This window comes from Protopterus annectens, chromosome 8.part0 (genome assembly GCF_019279795.1).
Source record: "Protopterus annectens isolate FY-2018-M chromosome 8.part0, PAN1.0, whole genome shotgun sequence".
NCBI classification, from domain to species: Eukaryota; Metazoa; Chordata; order Ceratodontiformes; family Protopteridae; genus Protopterus; species Protopterus annectens.
Window position 1 is genome coordinate 1979740988 of NC_056741.1, and position 25807 is coordinate 1979766794.

The 25807-nt window shown below is 37.2% G+C and overlaps 1 protein-coding gene across 1 annotated transcript in view; it reads left to right on the forward strand.

The window, feature by feature from the left end:
- LOC122809783 (receptor-interacting serine/threonine-protein kinase 2-like) overlaps positions 1–25807 on the forward strand; it is a 298126-nt gene that overhangs the window by 235309 nt on the left and 37010 nt on the right. Inside the window, exons 10-11 of the mRNA XM_044081525.1 lie at positions 366–555; positions 4660–4842. Coding sequence (XP_043937460.1) covers positions 366–555; positions 4660–4842 — 373 coding nt within the window. The remainder of the gene's footprint in view (positions 1–365; positions 556–4659; positions 4843–25807) is intronic.

The following is a 25807-nucleotide window of genomic DNA, read 5'->3' on the forward strand; positions in this document are numbered from 1 at the left end:
AAATGGCATAAGAAGTATATATTACTAAACTCCTTCTGTACTAGACTAAACTTTCCCTCTGTTGTCTGCATGTTTAACTTGTTATACTCAGTAGTCTTGTCATTACCTGTTTAACCAAACAACATCAGTTGTTGTATATTTCTGCTGTTGTGTTTCTTTGCATATTAAAAATACATAAAAAAGTGTGCCATGGGGCACATTTGATTTTGAGACATACCATGTTAGAAAACAGCAGATAGGATTATACAGTAGTTACTAACATCTAGTCACAATTCCCTGGCTGCTTTCTTAAATGCTTAACTTCTAACATTGTGGATTTGTTTCCATTGCTTGATACTAAACTAATGCACTTTTCCAACATTCAGCTGTCTGACTCCCACAGCAGGAATGGCGTTCTCAGGCCACAAATGGCCCTTAGTGAAATGTCAACATTGCCATTAACTACAGCTGCTGGCGATCAGTGCAGAAGTAGAGAAATCAGAAACAGAACACTGTCAGCTGATGAAGTCCACTCCAGAGGCTATGCATCACAAGCCCCTGCAGCAACAAGCACAGGTATGTGGAACATGTCTTCTATGTCTGTTTTGTAAAATCATACGTTTTCTTTTATTATCTACACTTTTATACAGTTCTCTGACCTGAAGATGAAGACTTCCTTCTGGCATCATAACTAGTTCATAGGTTAGTATTGGGCTAACTGCTCTTGTGGGCCGTTTTTAAGCCTAGCCAATTACGCCATGTAAGAATCAAACCCTGCACTTTAAACACCTTAGCCATTATACCAGCCTCTCACCCATCACTATTAGTCTTTATAATACACAAATCCAGAAATGCATGTTAAAGTCATGTGTACCCTGCAGGTGCTTCTACTTCCCTGGAATAAGCTATTCAGCCAAAAGTGGTTCACAAAGCAGCAAGATGAAGGTATGCCACCTTTATATGCAGAAACCGTTGTGTATTTGCCAAGAAATCATTAGATTTGGTTACACTCCAAATAATAATCAGGCATACAGATTTTTGAGAAAATCCCTGGAAATTCTGGGATCTGTACTGTAGGAGCACTGGAAAACCATGACATTTTCATGGAATTTGTCCTTTTGGACTAGTGCACTCATTTGCAATCATTTATATTTCTTCTTATATTACTGCTTCTGTTAGCCTGCTTTATTGAGTATTCTGTGCTTTGAGTATATTTTAATTCCGCATATGTGTGTACATATACACACTATAAATTATAATGAAATAAGAATAAGAATCAGGACATCTCCGTGTTGTGGAAGATTCTGAGACAGTTCCATTTTTTTCAGGATATAAAATTACTGAAGATTAAACAAAGGCTATAGCTATAAAGTATGTACCCACACATGAATTCTTTCAGCAATACCTATATTTATGGAGACATAATAAAAGAAGTATTTAAGAGTAGAATTAAAAATGATTCTGTTATGGCAGCTAAAGACATGTGGGAAGAGACTAAACAGAAGATGATACAAAAACTGAGAAACTGGAAGCTCTTGCCCTTGGATATGAAATGCAAGATACAAGCAGTAAAAATGTTTTTGTCCCTCTTTAGTTTTATATATATAGGTCAGGCATATGTTTATCAACCAGGGGAGAAGTGAGTAGTAATTAATAAAGAGTTGCAGGATTTTATTTGGGAGGGGAAGAGGAAAAGAGTCAAGTGGGATAAGCTGATCTTCCCAATAAAACAAGGAGGTTTAGGATTACTTGACTTCAATTGATATTTTAGAGCTACACAGTAAAGACTCTTATGCATAAAACAAGCAGAAAACTACAGTTGAAAGTACTATGGGTTGATGATGACTCAGGAAGGTAATTTAACAAATAAGGGAAGAATGGGGTTTTGAATGCTGATCCTTAAAGAGAATAACAACAGTTATACAGAATATTATATTCATAAAGTAGTAGAAAGTGAACTAAGAATTAAGCCAACACAGGAATGGAGAAAGGAGATTCTGATGATAGGAATAACTGCAATTAGGGGTACAAAGGGAGCTGGAATTTGCTGGAAGAAGCTGGCAAAAGGACCAATGTATTGGAAACAAATAATTAGAGAAGGAAAGTTAACAGAATGGGAAGACACCAAGAGGACATTCGGATTGCAGGCTAGTGATTGCCTTTCCTGTCAGGGATTGATATCAGAGTATAGACAGAGAAAGGGATAGGGGAATCCTAAATGAAAAACCTGCACTGGTTCAGTTTTTAATTGAATCTAGAACAGAAGCTGCTGTTAATAAAAGGATAATTAGTATGACATACAAAATATTACACAGTAACTATAGGAATCACTCAGAAGAGGTTAGAAAAGATTGGGAAAAGAGATTAGATATGCAATTCAGAAATAAACAATGGGAGGACATATATTTGGCTCCCAAATATACAACAAAACCTAGAATATTTAGGATTTTTGCCTGAAAGTGTTTGCATAGATACTTTTATACTCCAAGCAGACTACAGAGAATTTTTCTTCATGTGGATGGTAAATGTTGGAAGTGTGATGTGGAAGATGGAAGTACCTAGGAGCATATGTTTTCAGAGTGTACTGAGTTGGCAGACTTTTACAATTCCCTTCAGAGGACTCTCACAGGAATACTTAGCGATCAAATGAATGTTAACTAAGGAAATTACTTTTCTTAGCTGGGATAGAGGATCTGAATTGCCTAAACATAGTAAGGCCTTGTTAAATTTAATTCTGGTGGCTGCCAAAAAAAATGCTAGAAAATAGAAATCAAAATCTAAACCAACTTGAAGTAGTGAATATTGTAACAGATATAAAAACAGGAAGTGGGATCTTTAGAAAAGGATAGAAGTAAATTACACAGAAAAATGGAAATTGTAGGACCAATATGTACAGAAAATGTTTTGGAGGAGGAATGAGGTTTAAGAGAAGGCAGGAATTTAATAATTTATTTAATGTTGCATAGATTATAAGATGTATAACAATAGATGTGAATTGTAATGTTTGTAAATGTGAACTTGTTAATATAGTTTGATTAGTTTTATATAAATGTAAGTTTTGTCTAAATCACAAGTGATAATTCAGTAAAGGTATTTAAAAAAATAAACAGCATCCTATTACCTGCTCCTTCTATAACATCCACAGTATCAGGAATAAAACTGACCAAATCAATATCTTTATCATACAACATAATCAATAAGTAAATAAATAATTAATAAAAGGCAGGAATTGACCAATTTATGTAATGTAGCTTTAATTGTATGATATATAACAAATATATGTGACGTATAACATTTGTAAATGTGAACTTTTTAATATGATTTGATTACTTTTATATAAATGTAAATATGCCTATGTCACAAGTGCTAATTCAATAAAGGTGTTTAAAAAGTATGCTGTAAGTAAGAGCAGCTATGAGGCTACTCTCATGACCTTGCCATAACCAAACTCTGCCGTAAAAATTCAAGCATCTCCAGCAAGGATCCACTGCCACTCTCAGCTGTTGCACTTTTGGAGATGGATGTAAGCCTTGCTCTTGGCTATTTTATTTGCAAAACACTGTGCCACTTCCTCACAATGATGAGAAAAAAATGGTTTTCTGAGTGGCTCAGCAGGTTGGATTGCACAGCTCATCGACCACTCAGAAAAGCATAGCCAGTCTATTAGCTGCACCAGAAGTCTCAGTGAACAGATAAGTTGCCTCCTTATATGACATTCTGTCTGGTACTCAACAGAATATGCATTAAGATTAAGTCTGTCCTTGAGTAAGTATGTCATTCACCAACGGCATTTCAGCTTTCATTCGCCTCTCCACATTGTTTGGGGCTTACGGTTGAAACTTGGTTCACAACAAACTATAGATTTTAGACACACATGAGCCTGATGCAAAGATATCCAAAGCAGCTGGTTCTGCATGATTGAATACAATAACAAGCAAATCATATTCATTAGCACTGTCCATGCTAAGCAGCTGGTGTTTGTGATACAATGTGACTAATAATGTTTCTTAACTCCTTACAATTAACCAGCTCCCTATCAAGTGAAGTCATTGTTGAAAGTGCAAGAAAAAAAAACAGACTAGGGATCTCCCGAAGACACCAAGTCCCGTGGTCACTAGACCAAGTTGGTATATCAAGTCCAAAGAGTGCTCATACTTCTTGGTAATAGTGGAAAAAAACTGGATGAAGCCAAGGCTATCCAAATCTAAATGAAACTTATTTTTCATTCTCTTTATCCAAAATATTCAGAAACTCTTTAAATTATTTTGATCCAATTTTCAGGAGAACTAAATGTTATGTAATGGGTGTGTCAGTAAGCCCAGTATTGAAATAGGGTTTAGGGGAGTGCCAACAATTATTTACGCAATGTTAATAATTGATTAGCTGTGAGGACTTTGTCTGCTATAAACTGATATGTATATTATAATATAAATATAATAATAACATGCTTAATTATTTTTATATGCTTTTGATGAATTAATGTTAACAATAGATTGTACTCTTGAAAGGGAGGGATAAATATATGTTATCTGTGTTACTGTCTCAAATTGATTGTTTTTAAATAAAGTTTCTAACATTAAAAAAAAAAAATTAACCCCTGTCTGAAAGGCTACTGTAAATAACTTAAGCACATCTAGCTCATACTAAAACGTTCTTGCTTTGTTTTGCTTTCTTTTCCAGGAGAAATTCCAACCCAGGTTAAAAAAGGACTAGCCCCACGAGCTAGCTGGCCTAGTACAACAGCCACTCCACCAAGCTCAATATCCTCCTGGTGCCAGCCTTTGCCACAGCATTACCATGCTAGGAGTAACTGTCTGGCACAAAGCAACTGCACGTGCTTTTCATCAAGACATCATACAGCAGGTATGTAAACTAAATATGTTTTCTATAAGCCGGTCAGAAGAAGTACTGTGCAGCAGTGAGGGCTAAATAATAAAGTGATAGTGCTAAGTCATTTGGGATGCACACACCAAACAGTATGCTGTTTTGAAACATACACATGAGCAAAAAGATATTCTGACTATTCAGAAAATATCACGTTTCTGAATATTGGGACAGATTCTAAAAGAGTTGCTCTCAGTTTAAGTCTGACCTGCTGTCGTAGTTAGTAGGCCTTACACTGAAGTAAGTTATCTATAAACAGGCTTACTATGGGGACCATATTCCAGAATACCTACTTTGAGCCTGCTATTAAGTGGTCACTTACAATAATCACAAGTATTTTGGAATTGGGGCTGCTGCGGTAGCATTGTCGCCTCACAGCAAGACATTGTCCTGTTCGATTCTCAGCTAAAGCGTCTTCTGTGTGGAGACATGCGTGGATGGGCGTACCTTCGTTGAAGGTTGTGTGTTAGGGCTGGCAACTCGGCATGTAAAAATCTACTACCAATCATTAGCGAATCGGAGTTCCGCTGTGGTGACCCCTAATCGGGAAAAGCCGATAGACACAACAACAACATGTTTGAATTCACAGTTCATATGGCAACTCCAGAATAATTTGGGCTCATGGCAAGATGCTGCACCTAACTTTTCTGTGAATTTCTGCAAGCTCAGCATGGTCTTTTGCACCAAGTAATTATTTTAGAATCAAATGGTAATTCAGTTGCATGGCATGGAATGTTTCAGCACATTTCTAAGATACCACTTTTTCAATTCGTGGAGTAAAATATTATATTAGTGACAAGTGTAACTGTCTTAGTCAGGGAGTAGTATATCTTGCTACTTGTACATTATGTTCTGCGTTCTACCTTGGAAAAACTGAACGCCACCTAAAACAACGTATTTATGAACATATGTACGCAATTTCTAGAGGAACAATGTCTAATGCCCTGGCAAAACACACTATAGAAAACAGTAACCACAATTTTTTGTTTAATGTGGTACAGAAAATAAAAATTAATCCCAGAGGTGGACCATGGCACCTCAAATTAGAAGAATGTGAGCTGCTGTGGCAACTTAAAACAAATGCATATGCTCACCCAGGGATTAATGAGACATGCTCCATTAAATGTTTATTAAAACAAAAAGCCCTTGCTAGGTGAAGTTATTTGAAATACTAGTAATGTAAATGAGAAAGACACTAACAGTTCTAGGACACTTGAATTAGAAAAATAGAATTTTAGAATTATTACACAAATAAATATAAAAAGGTTGGGGAAAATGAATTTGATTAGGCATATGCATACACAGTTGTATGTGTATGTTCACTGTGTATGTACATCTATGTATTTGTTTTTTGATGCCTTAAGAAAATGTATATAAACATAAACACACAAATTTATAACATCAAAGTTAGTTTTGTAACTCGCTGAGTTTATAGAGTTGGTATAGTTTGTAAAGTTTATAAAATCTATGAAATTTATCAATTTCTAGAATCATAAATTATAAAATTACCAAAGGGATATCAGGTTTATTATTTAGATGGATATTATCACTCTTTTTAAAAAAACCTGAACGCAAGTATTTTAATAACGTAGTACACAATATGATGTTTTTAATCGTGAATAGTAGTTTCATGGTTGCAAGCACACTGCAGTATTGCACTTGTTTTTAAAATTGTAAAAATTAAACTGCGACTGGTTTTAATTAGGGCTGAAAGTAATTAATTGATTAAACAATTTAATTCAATTTAATTAAACAATTGTGCGACCTTGTGAGAATATTTATACTCAGAGCACAGTTTATAACAACTTGTCTGAAGAAGTGTATGTATATTACTACACGAAAGCGCTAACAAGTTATAGTAAAAAGATCTTGGATTTTACACCGGCTACTGTGGTTTGTTGGACTCACCTTTTTGTTTTGTTGGTTTGTTAAACTTTTTTAAGTTTTTTCACATTTCTAAGATAATTATTTAGTTTTCTTTCTAGAAGCTGTTTTGTATTTTATAATATGATAGGTAAACCAGTTTGTTATAAAATTTACAATTCCATCTTCTATTTTTTGCACTTAAGATTGAGGTTGCTCTGTGGCACAGATGGCTAAAGCCTTGACTGCAAATGAGTTAGCCTGAGATAAGTTAGTGACTTGTGAAGCTGGAAGAGCTGAGGAAGGTTAGGCAAGAGATGTGCAACTTACATCTACACATTCACCTGGGAGGAAGAGTTCTGGTGGTTCCTTCCATTCTGTAGATCTGACACTCCGCAAGTGAGTTGCAAAGGCTGCTACACCCAGAACAGGCGTGGATCCCACAAGCCAGTATGGTAGCCGTTTTGTAGGCATATCAAGGAGCTGGCACACATCCATATCAGAGGCGTAGGTGGTCCTTTTGCAGTGATGTGGAGCCCATGTCACCACCAGTGTGTGTGGTTAGACTACATACATAAACAAATGCACTAATGCCTTCTATTATGATGGCCACACAACTGTCTCTCATCTCAGTGAGACCAGCTCTCAGCCCACGAGGAATGAACGGGTCAAAAAACTGAAGGGAACTAATTGTCATCAGGCAGTGGGGTGCAAAAATAATGCAAGTAAAGAAAAAAGATTGAGGTTTCTGTGTCCCAGAAATTTCTTCATTCCCTGAAATGGTGTAGCCTCACAGTTGGCATATATTAGCAGTGGAGGTGTGGGGGTGCCTCTTGCAAAAACACTTTTTCTTTATTTTTTTTCACTTGGAATGTTTGTGATTGCAGATTTGACTTTTCCCTAACTGACTAGCTTGCAGTACCCTCACTAAGGAAACTTATTACTGCCTCAGAGTCTGTGATCACACTGTTTCATTCTTTAGGAATAAAAGTGAACACTGCAGTCACAGTTGTTGCCATTTCAGTTGTTCAAATCATAGGCTGCAGTCTAGACATAGCTGTATGTAACATCCTCTTATCTTCATATAAGAGTATTCCTCTTCAATGGCTAGTTTTCCAGAATTGTCAGTCTCAGTTTTCCACAAAGAGCCTTGTGGTTGATGATTCCCATCATACCCTTTGCAAGGTTTTATATAAGAGTACCTCAGTGGACATTAAGAGTTCAGTAGTCTCCAGTTTCAAATCCAGTGTACACAGACAAATATCTAGAGCCTGCAAAGCACATAGGGAAAGTAGTTGCATATTATAAACCTGACTATAGGCAGCAGGTCAATCTCTTACCCTTCTAATGACAGTCCCCAATAATATCTAAGCTTCAGGGTGAGGGGCAAATTGAACAAGATATATGTTCATAATCAGAGGCCAGTTTGCATATCAGTGTACTGTAGATGAGGGCAGCCATTCTAACAATCCAAGCCTTCCAGGGCTCCATAAGCCAAAGTACAATAGTCACCCACCCTGACAACTTGATAGTAGATTTACATATTGACAAGAGCAAAGGGTACCAACTCCTCCCCTCTCTGATAAGAATCGATGAAAACATATGAAGACGCAATGTAGAACAACTGCTTCCTGTCAGCAAATCACATTCCTAAGGGAAGAAGGCTCCCTAGTGGACTTAGTTATTGTCTTCTGATGACATGTGAGTGGCCCCCTCATTTCATTGCCTGCATGGAAGCCATTCCCATAAGTGGGAGAAACTTTGCTATAACCTGTTTGCCTCCCCTCACCAATTCTAAGTGCAGCAACTTACATCCTACGAATGCTGTCTTCAAGAAATAGCCCTCACAACTCCTCTACTCATCCCCCCATTTCCTGTCATTCTATATACTGTTCTCTCTGTTTTCAGATTAATGTTTTATAGTCACTGATTTATTAAAATCCATGTGTGACATACACTTATGTTTTGTGTTATTATCTGAATGTACTGCATAAAAACTTTTAAGGTTTGGAGTTTTTCCTGACTGGGTTTCCCATGTAAATGGGCTTACAGAGAGACATTACTGGGATGAGAGGTGGAGGGTTGTTTACCTTGCCCATGTTTTTATTTGGTTCCTACCACTCAATGGATAGTGTCTGCTCTGATAGAAATATTCCAAAGCATAAGTTTTATTCTAGCTAATTTGACGATATTTAATGCAGCCTTCACTTACTGCATTTGTTGTGCATATAAATCACGATTTCCATGTGCAAGAAACTATAAATGCATTCCGTGGTGTTAGTGATAGTAAAAAAAGGCAACATTTTAAGACAGACTATCCTAATTCTAGCCTAGCATTTCTGTTCCATGGATTTGTGGTTTAAAGAAGTGTTTCAGTCAATTTCAAATCAACTTAGCTATGATAATAACTTAAAGTTGTTGCAAACATTCAGAGGAGAACTGCCATTCCTTGAACCACATTTTCAGTAAAATAATTATTTTCAGTTGGGATTCTTAGCAAACTTGCCACTGTTCAAGCTCTATCACTGGTGTGTGTGTTAATAGACATGGTGTAGCTGCTGTTAAAAAAAAACATACATGCATACATACTGTACTTTCTCTTAAATATTTGAGTCATGTTATTTTATGTGTTGACCAGTAGATAGCAGCATTGTATAAAGAAGGCACTATAGTCTTTATCCCAGATATTGTAGTTTTATTGTTTTAATAAGCAGAAGTTTTTCCAAGAATAGAAGTAGCATTTGAAGTAAAATTCATTACAGCGATCAACAGTAGCACCACCCAACATAATCTCCTCATACTGGGAATTTCCACTTCTCCTCTCCTATTCATAATGGGAATTTCTACTTACTCTCCTAAACTCATAGATCTTGCTCTTGCTTGTATTAAGCTTTTTCTGAATACTTAAAGGTACCTAAGTGTAAATATACCCTAAGATGGAAAAGGTTCTCTGTTTCTATATTGAAAAAGTTCTATGTCAGCTCATATACATTTCTCTTGCTTGTATTAAGCTACTCATCCTAAATGTATGAAAGATACCTCCAGTGTAACCCACCCCAAGTTGTAAAAGCTTCTCAGTTTTTATATTTTAAATTGTTTGCAGCTATACAAGATTGTAATATTTGTATGTATTTGTACACTAGTCTACTCTATTTCCAAGTCCGTAGTAATTGTATAACTGAAACTAAATACCTTATTGTAACCTTGCTAATTGTTTTTGGAGCTTTTCCCCCCAGGACTCCATTGAAAACGGGTCCTTTTGGCCCAATGGACTATCCTGGTAAACCAACTGCAAACAAAAAATAAAATAATAAATAAAATAAGTAGCAGGCCCAGCCTTTTACTTCAAGAGTGAGGGAGGATATTAAAATATTAAAAAAGCTAAATCCTGAACTCCTTTTAAACACTTGCATTTTTTAGTTAAAAAACTGGTAGAATAACTGGATTTTTTTAAAGTTTTGTACCCTGTTGTCTGCTGACCATTGCCTTCTTTCAGTCTAGTGACCCTTTCATTCCCCAAGTATCAGAGAGATGACTGAGACAGGCTATCATTTAGGCAGCTATCAGAGGCTGTTTTTCTTCTTTGTACTAGATGCAGCCCTAACCCTAAAGTTTGGTGTGCACTGAGCAAAGGCAAGGATGTTGCATTCACTTCCATGACTCCTTTAAGCAGTTAATTAGTACTCCTGTGGGGTCTCTTGTCTCCATATGGAATTCAGCCATGAAAACATGCACCCCAGGCATGCATTCCTGCACCTTCCCCATAAGGAGTTGAGCCAGCAAAGCCATATCAGTCCTGTCCTAGCCCACACTAGCAGCAAGAGCAGCAGGTGCCTGAACCACTAATCGAGTTAGGGTCTCATGATTTGTAGTCAGGGTTTTATACCTCTAAGCCACTATTTTTTTGCTGTAACATGTATTTTCCAGTGAATAAGAAATTTTTAAATGTAATGTCTGGCACTACTTACATACTGTAATCATCGATGTTCCACTATTGAGTCACAAAATATAGCAGATGTGAAGCAAATGTTTGACACTCAGGAAGAGTTGTGAGATATGGCAGTGAAATCTCAGATATGCAAATGTGTGTCACACACACAAACACACACACACACACACACACATGCTGCTCCATTATTGCACCGGAGATTTTACTACTGCTATGGCTTACTTCTGTGCACTGTATTTAAGGAATTGCTTATAGTGTTGATCTGCAAGAGAGGTATCACTACATGGTGACTGCACAGTTTGTCAATTAGTGCTATAGTTGACTCACACACTGTCATTTATACATTCATAGTTATTTATATGATTATTGATCTATGAGGATCTTAAGAAGCCTAGCCTTCCATTCCCAGGGTAGTTTTTAACTCTTATATTTTGTGTAAGAATAAGACGAGCAGAACAAGGATAAGTTAGGACATTTACTTGTTGCCCCCATGCATGAAGTACACGGGTGCTAAACCAGGGTTGAATTGTGGTTTCACATCCATTTGTCCAAATTATTTTTGAATACAGTAAGGGAAGCACTGTGCTTTATGTGGAGTGAAGATGGTTCCACTGAAGCATTATTTTTTGTGATAGATACCTGTCCCACCAACATTTTCTGTTTATATTGCAAAAGAGATTGAGATCCCTTGAGTGGGTGTTCTCTCTGCCATTGGACTTGCAAATGTGTAATAGGTCTACAACCTGCATGCTACTGAGCAGAGGGACAAGGCTTTAAGATGGTATGTATAGTTTTCTGCAATTTAGGCTCTTTATTCTTTTTCTTTTAGTGAGACAGGGTATCAAAGTGTATCATAGCACAAAAGTAGGTATTTCCCGTTGGTTGTGGCTATGCAACTATGGAGCAAGTATATATAAGGGAGTGTGGGTGCTGAACCCCTCATATGAAAAAATTGGTTCTGTATGGTCAATTGCTTGGAGTATGTCCAGCAAGATGATCTGTATTTCAGATGCATGGTAAAATATTCAGATACTGTTCATTTCTTTGCACATAATGAATCTGTAAGAAGGCTTCTCTTGTTAGTAGATATACTATCTGTACAGGAACAATGTTTGCCCTTGTAGTGGTGGATGCATGTTTACTGTGCACTACAGGATTGTCATTAAAAAGTCAGCATTTGTATAGATTTAGATCACAAAAAAGGAGTGTAGTTGGTTACTTTTTTGTGATTGGGTGTGATTCGCTGAAATGGAGTTTCAGCAGGAGATGTCAGTGGTCTGGGACTGAATACATATGTACTGATGATATAGGCAATCAACCCCTGCTTATGTATACATTTTTGTATATTACACACACACACATATATATATATATATATATATATATATATATATATATATATATATATGTATAGAGAGAGAGAGAGAGAGATACATAGATGGCTATATATAATGCACAGTACATACATATAAATACATAATACATACACACTCAGCTAGAGCGTCTTCTGTGTGGAGGCATGCGTGAATGGGCGTGCCTTCGCTGAAGGTTGTGCGTCAGGGCTGGTAACTCGGCACATAAAAATCCACTACCAAATATTAGCAGACCGGAGTTCCGCTGTGGTGACCCCTAACCTGGATAAGCCAAAAGACACAACATACACACACTTCTATATTCAGTGCGTCAGCCTTGCTTCGGTTATTCATGTAATTCCCAATAAAATCTGAAATTCATATTCAGGCAGTAGAATCATTATAGGATGTACTGCTTTATTTAGTTGCAGTCTTTTACAAACAGTACTATAAAACAGTGATATTCTATTATGCTTAAGTATTGTACTTTGTTGTTTGGTTTAGTCTTTGTTTCGCTACAGTGCAATGCTTCAACTTATTTGGTGTCTCCCACATTTCCTTGAAGAAGTCAATACTCTTCAGTGGCACATTGGAAAGGAGTGGACTCTAGAAGTAGTCCACAGGCAGCAACTTGGTCTTCTTTCTATACCTTTACGAAGCACTAAAACCTGTATGCCTTTTCTAGATCCAGAGCAAGTTTCACTAGGACCATTTTCCAGGGGCTTCTGGACCCTTATTTTTCCTCCTCACAGATTGGGTAAGCTTTGGGAAACTACCTTAATGCCAGTAAGGCACTGTGTTTGTTGAACAAAGTATGGTTGTGTAAGTCCTACTTATCTGTAACAGTAGGTGTTCATAGAACACATTGCCTTACCGGCAGTACCTGTCTACCATTCCTAGTTTTTGGATGTACACAGTTTGGTATTAGGGTTGCCATTGAGCTCTGCCCAGCAGCCTTTATTAATGTGTGTGTGTGTGGGGGGGGGGGGGGGGGTTGGTTTGGCATAATAGGTGTTCACAAAGCATGTGTTCCCATCTTCTCTTCCTATTATTTTCAGTAAAATAATTATTTTCAGTTGGGATTTTTAGCAAACTTGCCACTGTTCTAGCTCTATCACTGGTGTGTGTGTTAATAGACATGGTGTAGCTGCTGTTAAAAAAAAAACATACATGCATACATACTGTACTCCTTTCTCTTAAATATTTGAGTCATGTTACTTTATGTGTTGACCAGTAGATAGCAGCATTGTATAAAGAAGGCACTATAGTCTTTATCCCAGATATTGTAGTTTTATTGTTTTAATCAGCAGAAGTTTTTTCCAAGAATAGAAGTAGCATTTGAAGTAAAATTCATTACAGTAATCAACAGTAGCACCACCCAACATAATCTCCTCATTCTGGGAATTTCACTTCTCCTCTCCTATTCATAATGGGAATTTCTACTTACTCTCCTAAACTCATAGATCTTGCTCTTGCTTGTATTAAGCTTTTTCTGAATACTTAAAGGTACCTAAGTGTAAATATACCCTAAGATGGAAAAGGTTCTCTGTTTCTATATTGAAAAAGTTCTATGTCAGCTCATATACATTTCTCTTGCTTGTATTAAGCTACTCATCCTAAATGTATGAAAGATACCTCCAGTGTAACCACCCTAAGTTGTAAAAGCTTCTCAGTTTTTATATTGTAAATTGTTTGCAGCTATACAAGATTGTAATATTTGTATGTATTTGTACACTAGTCTACTCTATTTCCAAGTCCGTAGTAATTGTATAACTGAAACTAAATACCTTATTGTAACCTTGCTAATTGTTTTTGGAGCTTTTCCCCCCAGGACTCCATTGAAAACGGGTTCTTTTGGCCCAATGGACTATCCTGGTAAACCAACTGCAAACAAAAAATAAAATAATAAATAAAATAAGTAGCAGTACCAGCCTTTTACTTCAAGAGTGAGGGAGGATATTAAAATATTAAAAACTCTAAATCCTGAACTCCTTTTAAACACTTGCATTTTTTAGTTAAAAAAATGATAGAATAACTGGATTTTTTAAAAGTTGTTTTACCTGTTGTCTGCTGACCATTGCCTTCTTTCAGTCTAGTGACCCTTTCATTCCCCAAGTATCAGAGAGATGACTGAGACAGGCTATCATTTAGGCAGCTATCAGAGGCTGTTTTTCTTCTTTGTACTAGATGCAGCCCTAACCCTAAAGTTTGGTGTGCACTGAGCAAAGGCAAGGATGTTGCATTCACTTCCATGACTCCTTTAAGCAGTTAATTAGTACTCCTGTGGGGTCTCTTGTCTCCATATGGAATTCAGCCATGAAATCATGCACCCCAGGCATGCATTCCTGCACCTTCCCCATAAGGAGTTGAGCCAGCAAAGCCATATCAGTCCTGTCCTAGCCCACACTAGCAGCAAGAGCAGCAGGTGCCTGAACCACTAATCGAGTTAGGGTCTCATGATTTGTAGTCAGGGTTTTATACCTCTAAGCCACTATTTTTTTGCTGTAACATGTATTTTCCAGTGAATAAGAAATTTTTAAATGTAATGTCTGGCACTACTTACATACTGTAATCATCGATGTTCCACTATTGAGTCACAAAATGTAGCAGATGTGAAGCAAAAGTTTGACACTCAGGAAGAGTTGTGAGATATGGCAGTGAAATCTCAGACATGCAAATGTGTGTCACACACACAAACACACACACACACACACATGCTGCTCCATTATTGCACCGGAGATTTTACTACTGCTATGGCTTACTTCTGTGCACTGTATTTAAGGAATTGCTTATAGTGTTGATCTGCAAGAGAGGTATCACTACATGGTGACTGCACAGTTTGTCAATTAGTGCTATAGTTGACTCGCACACTGTCAGTTATACATTCATAGTTATTTATATGATTATTGATCTATGAGGATCTTAAGAAGCCTAGCCTTCCATTCCCAGGGTAGTTTTTAACTCTTATATTTTGTGTAAGAATAAGACGAGCAGAACAAGGATAAGTTAGGACATTTACTTGTTGCCCCCATGCATGAAGTACACGGGTGCTAAACCAGGGTTGAATTGTGGTTTCACATCCATTTGTCCAAATTATTTTTGAATACAGTAAGGGAAGCACTGTGCTTTATGTGGAGTGAAGATGGTTCCACTGAAGCATTATTTTTTGTGATAGATACCTGTCCCACCAACATTTTCTGTTTATATTGCAAAAGAGATTGAGATCCCTTGAGTGGGTGTTCTCTCTGCCATTGGACTTGCAAATGTGTAATAGGTCTACAACCTGCATGCTACTGAGCAGAGGGACAAGGCTTTAAGATGGTATGTATAGTTTTCTGCAATTTAGGCTCTTTATTCTTTTTCTTTTAGTGAGACAGGGTATCAAAGTGTATCATAGCACAAAAGTAGGTATTTCCCGTTGGTTGTGGCTATGCAACTATGGAGCAAGTATATATAAGGGAGTGTGGGTGCTGAACCCCTCATATGAAAAAATTGGTTCTGTATGGTCAATTGCTTGGAGTATGTCCAGCAAGACAATCTGTATTTCAGATGCATGGTAAAATATTCAGATACTGTTCATTTCTTTGCACATAATGAATCTGTAAGAAGGCTTCTCTTGTTAGTAGATATACTATCTGTACAGGAACAATGTTTGCCCTTGTAGTGGTGGATGCATGTTTACTGTGCACTACAGGATTATCATTAAAAAGTCAGCATTTGTATAGAGTTAGATCACAAAAAAGGAGTGTAGTTGGTTACTTTTTTGTGATTGGGTGTGATTCGCTGAAATGGAGTTTCAGCAGGAGATGTCAGTGGTCTGGGACTGAATACATATGTACTGATGATATAGGCAATCAACCCCTGCTTATGTATATATTTTTGTATATGACACACACACACACACACACACATATATATATATATATATATAGAGAGAGAGAGCGAGTGAGCGATACATAGATGGCTATATATAATGCACAGTACATACATATAAATACATAATACATACACACTCAGCTAGAGCGTCTTCTGTGTGGAGGCATGCGTGAATGGGCGTGCCTTCGCTGAAGGTTGTGCGTCAGGGCTGGTAACTCGGCACATAAAAATCCACTACCAAATATTAGCAGACCGGAGTTCCGCTGTGGCGACCCCTAACCTGGATAAACCAAAAGACACAACATACACACACTTCTATATTTAGTGCGTCAGCCTTGCTTCGGTTATTCATGTAATTCCCAATAAAATCTGAAATTCATATTCAGGCAGTTGAATCATTATAGGATGTACTGCTTTATTTAGTTGCAGTCTTTTACAAACAGTACTATAAAACAGTGATATTCTATTATGCTTAAGTATTGTACTTTGTTGTTTTCTTTAGTCTTTGTTTTGCTACAGTGCAATGCTTCAACTTATTTGGTGTCTCCCACATTTCCTTGAAGAAGTCAATACTCTTCAGTGGCACATTGGAAAGGAGTGGACTCTAGAAGTAGTCCACAAGCAGCAACTTGGTCTTCTTTCTATACCTTTACGAAGCACTAAAACCTGTATGCCTTTTCTAGATCCAGAGCAAGTTTCACAAGGACCATTTTCCAGGGGCTTCTGGACCCTTATTTTTCCTCCTCACAGATTGGGTAAGCTTTGGGAATCTACCTTAATGCCAGTAAGGCACTGTGTTTGTTGAACAAAGTATGGTTGTGTAAGTCCTACTTATCTGTAACAGTAGGTGTTCATAGAACACATTGCCTTACCGGCAGTACCTGTCTACCATTCCTAGTTTTTGGCTGTACACAGTTTGGTATTAGGGTTGCCATTGAGCTCTGCTCAGCAGCCTTTATTAATGTGTGTGTGTGTGGGGGGGGGGGGGGGTGTGGTTTGGAATAATAGGTGTTCACAAAGCATGTGTTCCCATCTTCTCTTCCTATTATACCCTAGAAAACTAGGCATGTCTTTGGATCTTTAATGTAGTTTGTGTACTACCAGGTGACTGGTTCATCACACCCACAGACAGGCAGTGGAAAGGATTCTGAGCTTTGGTAGACTGCCAGAGGAGGGTAGCAGGACACTACTACCTGACTGCCAATAAGGCAGCATGTTTGCTGAACATTCCTTATGTCCATGGCAAGGGATACCTCAATCCCCTCTCAGACAATGAGAAGAAGTATCAAATTAGGCCTTCAAAGGTTAGGAATGACTCCCAGTGTCCGAGATCCATGACAAGCATCAGTGATCGCCAATGGTGTGCTGCATACAGGCCCAAAAAAGTTTCAAGACACTGACAAATATAACACCACAGAGAAACATGGAAGAGTGGGAGTTCTGACAGTGAGTTGTATTTCATACTTAATGTAATAAATCAAATATTTTAGTTAAATATTTTTTTATTGTTGAGTGAAAATTCAAAATATAACATGAAAAAATGTAGCTGCATCACCACACTGTATATTCTCATTCTTTGACAGTAAAACAAATAACTATTTGAGTGAATATTTGGTGCTTGTTGTACATACAAATTAAAATTGTATTTATTTATTTGTTTGCTTGCATTTCTTTATCAGGAACGTCTCACTGGGTTAAAAATCCTTTTTCAGTGAAAGCTAAGGAGATAAGCAGCAATCAGTGCACAGTACACATTGCAACAAATATACGTAAAAAATATACAGTACAGTTGAATACATTTAAATAAATGATGCACAGATAAAATAAAACATAATGCGTTGTATAACGCTTGTTCATAAGGTAAGGAGCATAATGCCCAATAGTAGGTGATATTACAGCAGCAATTAATGGAGATGTGAATCAACAAATGACATGATATACACAATGCAAATGGAAGCAGAGTTTTTTTACATTCTGCAAGCATTCAGAAGACCATATCACATTACAGTATAGCATATCACCTTAAATATAGTATATTTTTGAGGGATGAGGTCTGTAAAAGAGTTGTGACTAAGGGAGTTTAATTAAGAGGTAAAGTACAATGAGAGGAACACGGAGGTAAATAACTAAGGCTATGGTAGCTATATCTAAAAAGAAATGTCCTATATGACGACACAGGGAAATGATATTTTAATAAGATGGAGGCTGTAAGAAATAGAGGAGGTGTAGACGGGGTTGAGCCACATTGACAGATCCAAGTATATTTGAAATATGATTTTAGTAAGAAATTGAAGAGGATGGGTTTGGTGATCTATCATTTGGGGTGGGTAGAGAGTCCCAGATTTCATCAACATAGCTAGAGTAACACAGTTAGTTATTAATAAGTTTATGCTAGGTTGTTGACTCAGTAGACTATTTGTAGCCTAGCCAATGATCCTGCAATTTACTAAGAAATGAGAGGTAGAGGACCCAGACCAGGAATGGACTACAAATTGCCCATCCAGACTTCCAGGTTACACTTAAAAATAGTCATAGAGCTACTCTCCTTTACCTCTAAAGGAGGGGGTCTATTTCATAAAAGAGGTGTTCTCTGCAAAATATATCTATGTCACCAACAGGTCCTATTTATGTTTTCAGTGCAGTTTAGGTCTCTTGAATGTTTTAGGGTGGTATTAGTTTTTAGTATGTGAAGGATGTTTCATAATATCAAATCTTTCAAGACTCTGCAGGTGAGGCAGAGTTCTCTTATCAATAGTTAATTGGACATGGTAAATAGTGAAAGCGTTTATTTATGTTCTATTTGATAACTGAGTGGATGGGCTGGTCCATTGACCTTTTACAGCCTTGATCTGGCTTCCAGTACAATAAAGCAAGGTAAACACTGCTATTGTAAATGGATAACATTCAACATTATTTACATGTATGTAGACTCATGTTGACATATAAGCTTAGGATAAATGCTAACCTTCATCGCAAAGGCATACACATTTTGATTAATTATGTAGATGCTATTATAGTTTAGCCTTAAGACCACTCCAGTGTTTGTTGTTTTTTTTTCTTATATTAATTTTATTATCAAAGTCATGCACCTATTCCTTTCCAATACTGTAAAGCAATTTCATTTCTGCAGAAATAAGTTGGACCAAATGACAGTAAAATATTTCCGCCTTTCTAATTTCCTTACGTTTTAGCTGATTTATAAAGTACATAGAGTATATACATGAAGACAGTTAAGAAGTTCACCGGTAATCACTGAACAGTGTATGCACAAACAAATCTATGCAAAACTAGAGCAGAGAAAATAGGATGGAAGATGGGGGATGCAAAGGATACAGTGTGGTTATAGACAGTGGCAGGTTCTGAGGCTACTGTAAGGAACCGTAGGTTTAAGTTCATGCAGTTATTGTGCTTTGACATTTCTCGGTTGTTGTTTGCTTTATTTACTTACTGGTGTGAGCCATTCTTCTAAAAATTGCTTTGCTCTATACATTCAAAAATCAGACGAGCAATATGTCTTGCTAACCTCATTCCTGTAACTCTCTGACATGGCATTTGCTTCCCTTTAAACCACTATAATAAGGGTGCAGTCAAGGTGTATGTAATGGCAAAGCTAAAAAAAAGATGCTCCCCAATAACTTATAGGCCCAAGGGAAGACCACATGCCACCTTTGCAGTGATTGCAAACTTACAACACATAGGCAGCATTTCATAAAACTCTTGAACTCTTTTCCTAGTTTCATACACTGCTTATTGTAGGTATTCATATCCCACCAGGAGGCAGACCAGTGTAAAAGACTCTATTTGTGATAGCTTTTTTTTGCAATAAGAGAAATTGACTAAAAGGTGTCAGTTATATCCTGAAATGGTTTGCATTGCCATTCCAGAGTAACTGAGATCTAGGATCTTTTCTTATGCCACTTTTGTCTCAAAGACTGGAAACATTTATGGAATTTGTGATACTGGTATGAGAAGAGCAGCTGTATGTCCCTGGATTCCTTGAAGTTCTTGAGAAGTTAATTTAGTCTGGCAACAAGGAAACATTTCTAGATATAATTTAGTAAGCCTGGGTTCAAGATATAAAGCCTTTATCCACAATGTTAACTGTCGATAGCAGTCTTCAAAGTAACTTCCTATTCTGAAATGTTATCTGACAGTGTGGCAATAGATTCCTAATCTGTCCATCAATTCAAGTATAATTAGTTATCCTTTTATTTAGCTAGAAAGCTAGCCAGTGTTCATGATTACCATCTCCATCTCCAAACGTAAGTAAGGTTTATTGAGAAGGATTCCACATAATGACATACTATAAATAAATATTTTGTGTCAAGAAAAATACATAATCTAGGTGTAGCTTTACAGACCAGACAGTACAGTCACAGAATGCTTTGTGGAAACATGGATTTATGGCCATAATTAAGATAAAGTCGAGTGCCATTTTGTCATACACAATTCAAAGAAGTAACCAGGTCACATTGACTAAAATACTTGACTAAAATAGAAAAACATAAAAAAACTTATATGAGGAGACCCTTGTAATGCTTATAATACAATTAACTGTTATGTTGCCAGATCAGAGGGAACTCAGGTATTCTCCTGACATATTGAGTTCACACAGGTGTTTTTATCAAGTCACATTCCGTCAGTTCTGCATGGATGAGCAACAGGTGGAAAAGTGTCAGCCAGAGTGCAGTAAGAAGTTCTATCTGGCCATGCAGATGCAGAGAAAACAAATACTACCAAAAACATGCATGCGTGTAATTAGCTGGAAAGGTTTACAGTATTGTCTGGTATAACAGAGTAACACACTAGAACTGCTGTGGTCTCCAACTTACTATTGTACATATTGCAAGGGGGAAGAGTACTTACGTTTGTCAGTGGCTTAACTAGTAGCACACTTGCCTTTGGTGCTGAAAGATCAAATAGGTGTGAGTTCTGTTTTGAGCTCATGTGCTTGGATTAATTTTCCATTACTAACACTGCAGTGCAGCATAAAGGGGGTGCTGCACTCTTCACTGTACCATGCTTTGAATGAGATGTTAAACTGAGGCTCCATCTGCCTAAATTGGTGATACCTAAATAGGATGTAAAAGATTCCATGGCACTTATCTAAAAAGAGAAGGGGAGGGTCCCCATGACCCTGGCCAAATTACCCCAAGTTAGTATTTATTTATTTGTTTATATTTTTTACTGGGATATTGTACTGATCTCACTGGACAATTTGCAGGCACAGCCTGCTTGAATAGGATCACCCAAGAAATGAACAAATGATATTTACTGATACAAGAATATGCTAAAAAACAAATGTATATTCATATTTACAGGTGCAAGAATATACTACAACATTTAGTTCAAGAAGCAGTTAACAGTGGCATAGCATGGATGGAAAAATGTAATTATGCTTAGCAGAGTTTTATGCATAAGATGCAGCCATAATGACTGGGGCGACGTATGCTACAGGGATAGCAGCATATCATTATACAGAGAAGTATGAAGACATTAGAAGAGGCAAGTAACAATAGTTGCAAGAAAGGATATCATGGGGCGAAGATAGAGAAAAGGTGTGAGAGGTATGCAGAGAGTAGAGGAGTAGAAAAGAGAAGAAGTATGAAAGAGATGCAAGGAGAAGTGGGAAGTAGGCTCAATGAGAGGCAGTAAGTATAGGGGATGATAAGAAGAGATAAGGAAGGATGAAATAGGGATAAAGGGGTGTGTGACAGAGCTGCAGTGTTCAGGTAACGTGACCTGAGTGCACCTGCACTTTGCTTGGGTGAAGAGGTGCTGTATGAAGTCAGACTTCTTTTGGATGTCTTAGATTGAGGGAGGAATGGAGTTCCATAGTTTAAGTGCTAGGATGCAGAATGCATGGTCTGAGGAATAGAGTTTACTTTTTGATATTGATAGGATGTATTGAGATTGAGAGATATCCCTGAGATTATATGTTGGGTTTTGGTGAAAAGTTTATTAGAGAGAGTGGGCAATGTCTCAGGAGAAAGTACTTTGTGAATTAGTGATCCTAGTAGGAGATTAGCTGTCAAATGTACCGGGAGCCATTTAGTTTTGGTGGGAGTTAGGCAGTGGCGTATTGGGGGAGTTAGTAATGAATCAGCAGATTATTATTAGAGATGGTGTGTAAGGTGGTGGCATTTTTCTTTTAGACTGCAGCTATAATGGTTAGTCCATATTCAAGTTGAGATAAGAGTATACTGTTGCCTATGGCAACTTTGGCTCGCCTGGAGAGAAGAAGCAATAGCTTTTTCACAGAACAGCTGTTTGCATAATTTTCATGTGTTTTGAATGCATAGTTGAAAGTTAAGAGATTGGTCTATCCAAATGCCAAGGTATTTGAAGGATGTAGTAGTTTCTATGATGGTATTGTTAAGATCTTTAATATTTAGGAAGCTGGGTGCTTTGGCTATGTTTTGGTTAGTTCCAAATAGCACTGCTTTTGTTTTTGAGGGATTGATTATACGTATCTGGTCTATTAGCCACTGGTTGGAGGTTTGGAGGTCATCTTGGAGCTGAGTTTATATAACAGAGTGGAATTTGTTTGACCTGTAGATGACCATGTCATCTGCATAAAGAATTAAGAGGTATCTGAGGATGATCAGATGGGAGTTTGTTGATAAATATGGAAAAGAGCAGAGGGGCTAAAGTGGAACTCTGAGGGACTCCCTTTATAACAGGAGCTGTTTCAGATGTGATGGTGCCTACTTTCACCTTGAAGGATCTGTTGCTGGGGAAGTCTACCAACCAAGGTTTTGCATTGTCACTAATGCCTATTTCAGTTAATTTGTCAAATAGTAAGTTATGGTCAATTAGATCAAGGGCTTTTGTCAGGTCAGTAAAGATGGCTCCAGTCAGGTTGCCTTTGCCATATTGGATAAGATGTCATTAGTGACAAATATATCCAAGTAGGGAGTAGAGAGCTGTTATGGTGCTGTGTCCAGAATGGAATCCATGTATTGTTGTAAATAAGCAGTAATTTGGTTGTACATAATTTTTCTATCATTTTACCTAAACTGGGAAATATTGAGATAGGGCGGAATTGTGAAGCAATTTGGAATAGGAGTGACTATTGCCATTTTCTGTATCTGAGTCATAACCTTATTAGTTAAGCAGATGTTATATATGTGAGTGAGAGGGTGGGAGATGAAGTCCTTACAAAGCTGAATGAACCAAGGGGCTAGGTTATCTGAGCCTGGGGGAGTAACTGTTTGTATTAAGTCCAATTGTGTTTCAGTCTCTTTGGTTCTAATCTTTTTGAAGTAAAACAGTGGACAGTAAAGGGGAAGAGGGTGGATGTGGGGATGGTGGATTCATCTTTTTGATGTGTGACAGGTTGCCAAACACATTAAGGAAGTCAGTGCATGACAGTTTGTATGTGGTGGTGTTAGAAGGGTTCAGAGGAAATGGAGTTGTGTTGTATTTTTCAACCAGTCATCAGGTTGACTTCACTCTAGAATCTTTAGATTTGGTTAAAAGTAAGATTTGTTTGTTTTGGTAATGGTTGTTTTTGTGTCTGTGGATGGATTGCTATGCTAGGTTGTGTAGTAAGGTATATTTGCCTATGGAATCTGTGAAGGGGTTAGATTTCCAAATGTGCCATTCTTCATCATGTAATTCAAAGAGGTGTTTGAGTTCATTAGATACCAAGTTAGGCTTTGAAAGTCAAAGCAGCCTTTGTATTAAGGGAAATAATTTGTTCTGCAAATGCAGTAGGGTATTGGTAAACTTGTTAGATGCTTCACTGGGGTCTTCTGTCACAAGTAAGTGAGACCAAAGATGGCAAGATGTTTTTTAAAATTAAAGATACTTTGAATGGTTTTAGGTCTGAAGGTGATACATTTAGGGTTATACTTAAATGTTAGATTGTGTACTGATAAAGTTAATGGGACAATGATCTCTGAAGGAGTGTGCTTGTATGGCGAGGTTAGATATCATTGTAGGATTAGTAATTATTACAAGAGCTAGTAAGGTGTGCCTGTTGGACTGAATGTTTAGTCTAGTGGCTTCAGAGTTGATTTGGGTAAGACTTATGCTGGTCAGGAGTTGTGACATATCAGTGACTTCTGGTCCTAAGTAATTAAGGTTGAGGTCTCCAAGAATGATTAAGTTACACATTTTAGGAGCATTGGCATATATTTGTTGGATGGGGGTATTGAATTTCAGTAGGGAGGCTGGTGAAGGTAGGTATGTGGTATCTGTAATAAAGGGTTTTGAATGTTTGTTGGAAATTTTAAAAGAATCCATTTAAGATCTGATTCTGAGCTGCTGTTAGCTTGTGCAACAATTGTGGGGATAAGGTTGTCTTTGAAGAGATTTAATGATCCCCTCCCCATGTTTTTTGCCTTTTCTGTAATCTTCCAGGTATGAACAGTTTGGTATCAGGGCGTGAAGACTAGAGGTGTCTGATTTCAACCATGTCCATGTTTCTGTAACTTCTATCATGTCAAGATTATGTTGCATGGTAAAGTTATTGATTTGGTCAGATTTGTTGTTGATATTGTGGGAGTTAAAGAGGGAGCAGGTGATATGATGCTGTTTATTTTTAAAACACATTTATTGAATTATCTCTTGTGACATAGGCAAACATACATTTATATAAAAGTAATCAAACTGTATTAACTAGTTCACATTTATTGCTATATATCATATAATCTAAGCAATATTACTTAAATTATTCAATTCTTGCCTTCTGTTAAACCTCATTCCTCCTCCAAAACATTTTTCTGCATGTATTGTTCCCACAATTTCCATTTTTTTCTATTTTATTCCTACCCTTTTCTAAAGCTCCCTCTTCCTCTTCTTTTATCTCTGTTACAATATTCACTGCTTCAAGCATAATTGATTTAGATTTTGATTTCCATGTTCTAGTAACTGCTTTTTTGATAGCCATCAGAATTAAACTTAGCAAGGCCTTATTATGTCTAGGCCATTCAAATCCTGTATCCCAGCTCAAAAAATTATTTCTTTAGTTGCATTCATGTACTTGTCCAGTATTCTTGACAGAGTCCCAAAATATATGTTCCCAGTAACCTTTCCTCCACATCACACCTCAAACATTTTCCATCTACCTGAGAAAAAAATTCTTTGGAGTCTACTTGGGGTATAAAAGTACCTATGCAAACAATTCCAGGTAAAAATCCTAAATCTTCTTCATTTTGTTGCATATTTGGGAGTCATGCGCATGTCCTCCCATTGTTTCTTTTTGAATTGTTCATCTAATATCTCCCCCCAATCTTTTCTGACCTCTTTTGATTGATTCCTATAGTTACTGTGCAATATTTTATATGTCCCACTAATTATCCCTTTTTTAACAGCAGCTTCTGTTCTAGATTCAATTAGAAACTCAGCCAGTGCAGGACTTTCATTTAGGATTCCTCTATCCCTTTCTCTTTGTCTATACAATGATATCACTCTCTGATAAGGAAGGCAATCACTACCCTGCAACCCAAATGTCTTCTTAGCCTCTTTCCATTCTATTACCTTTCCTTCTATAATAATTTGTTCCCATCTTTCTCCAGTAAATTCCAGCCCCCCTCTTATCTATTCTCTATACTCCTAATTGCAGTCATCTCTACTGGCAGAATCTCCTTTCTCCATTCTCAAGTTGGCTTACTTCTTAGTATACTTTCTGCTACTTTATGAACATAATAGTTTTACTCTTTTTTTTATTTTCTCCAAGTATTTTGAGTTTCTAATACCACAATAGGAATGGACCCCATTCCTAAGTCAAAGTATGATTAAAGTTCTTATAGGTTCATAGGTTCATACTAGGCTATCTGCCCAAGGGCATTTATAAGCCTAGCCCATAGTTATGTGGCTTTCGCCACCCCTTTAGTTTGAATAAAAACTATGCCTATCATTTTTCTGTGCCTCTGTCAAGCAGTGACACTGAAGTAAT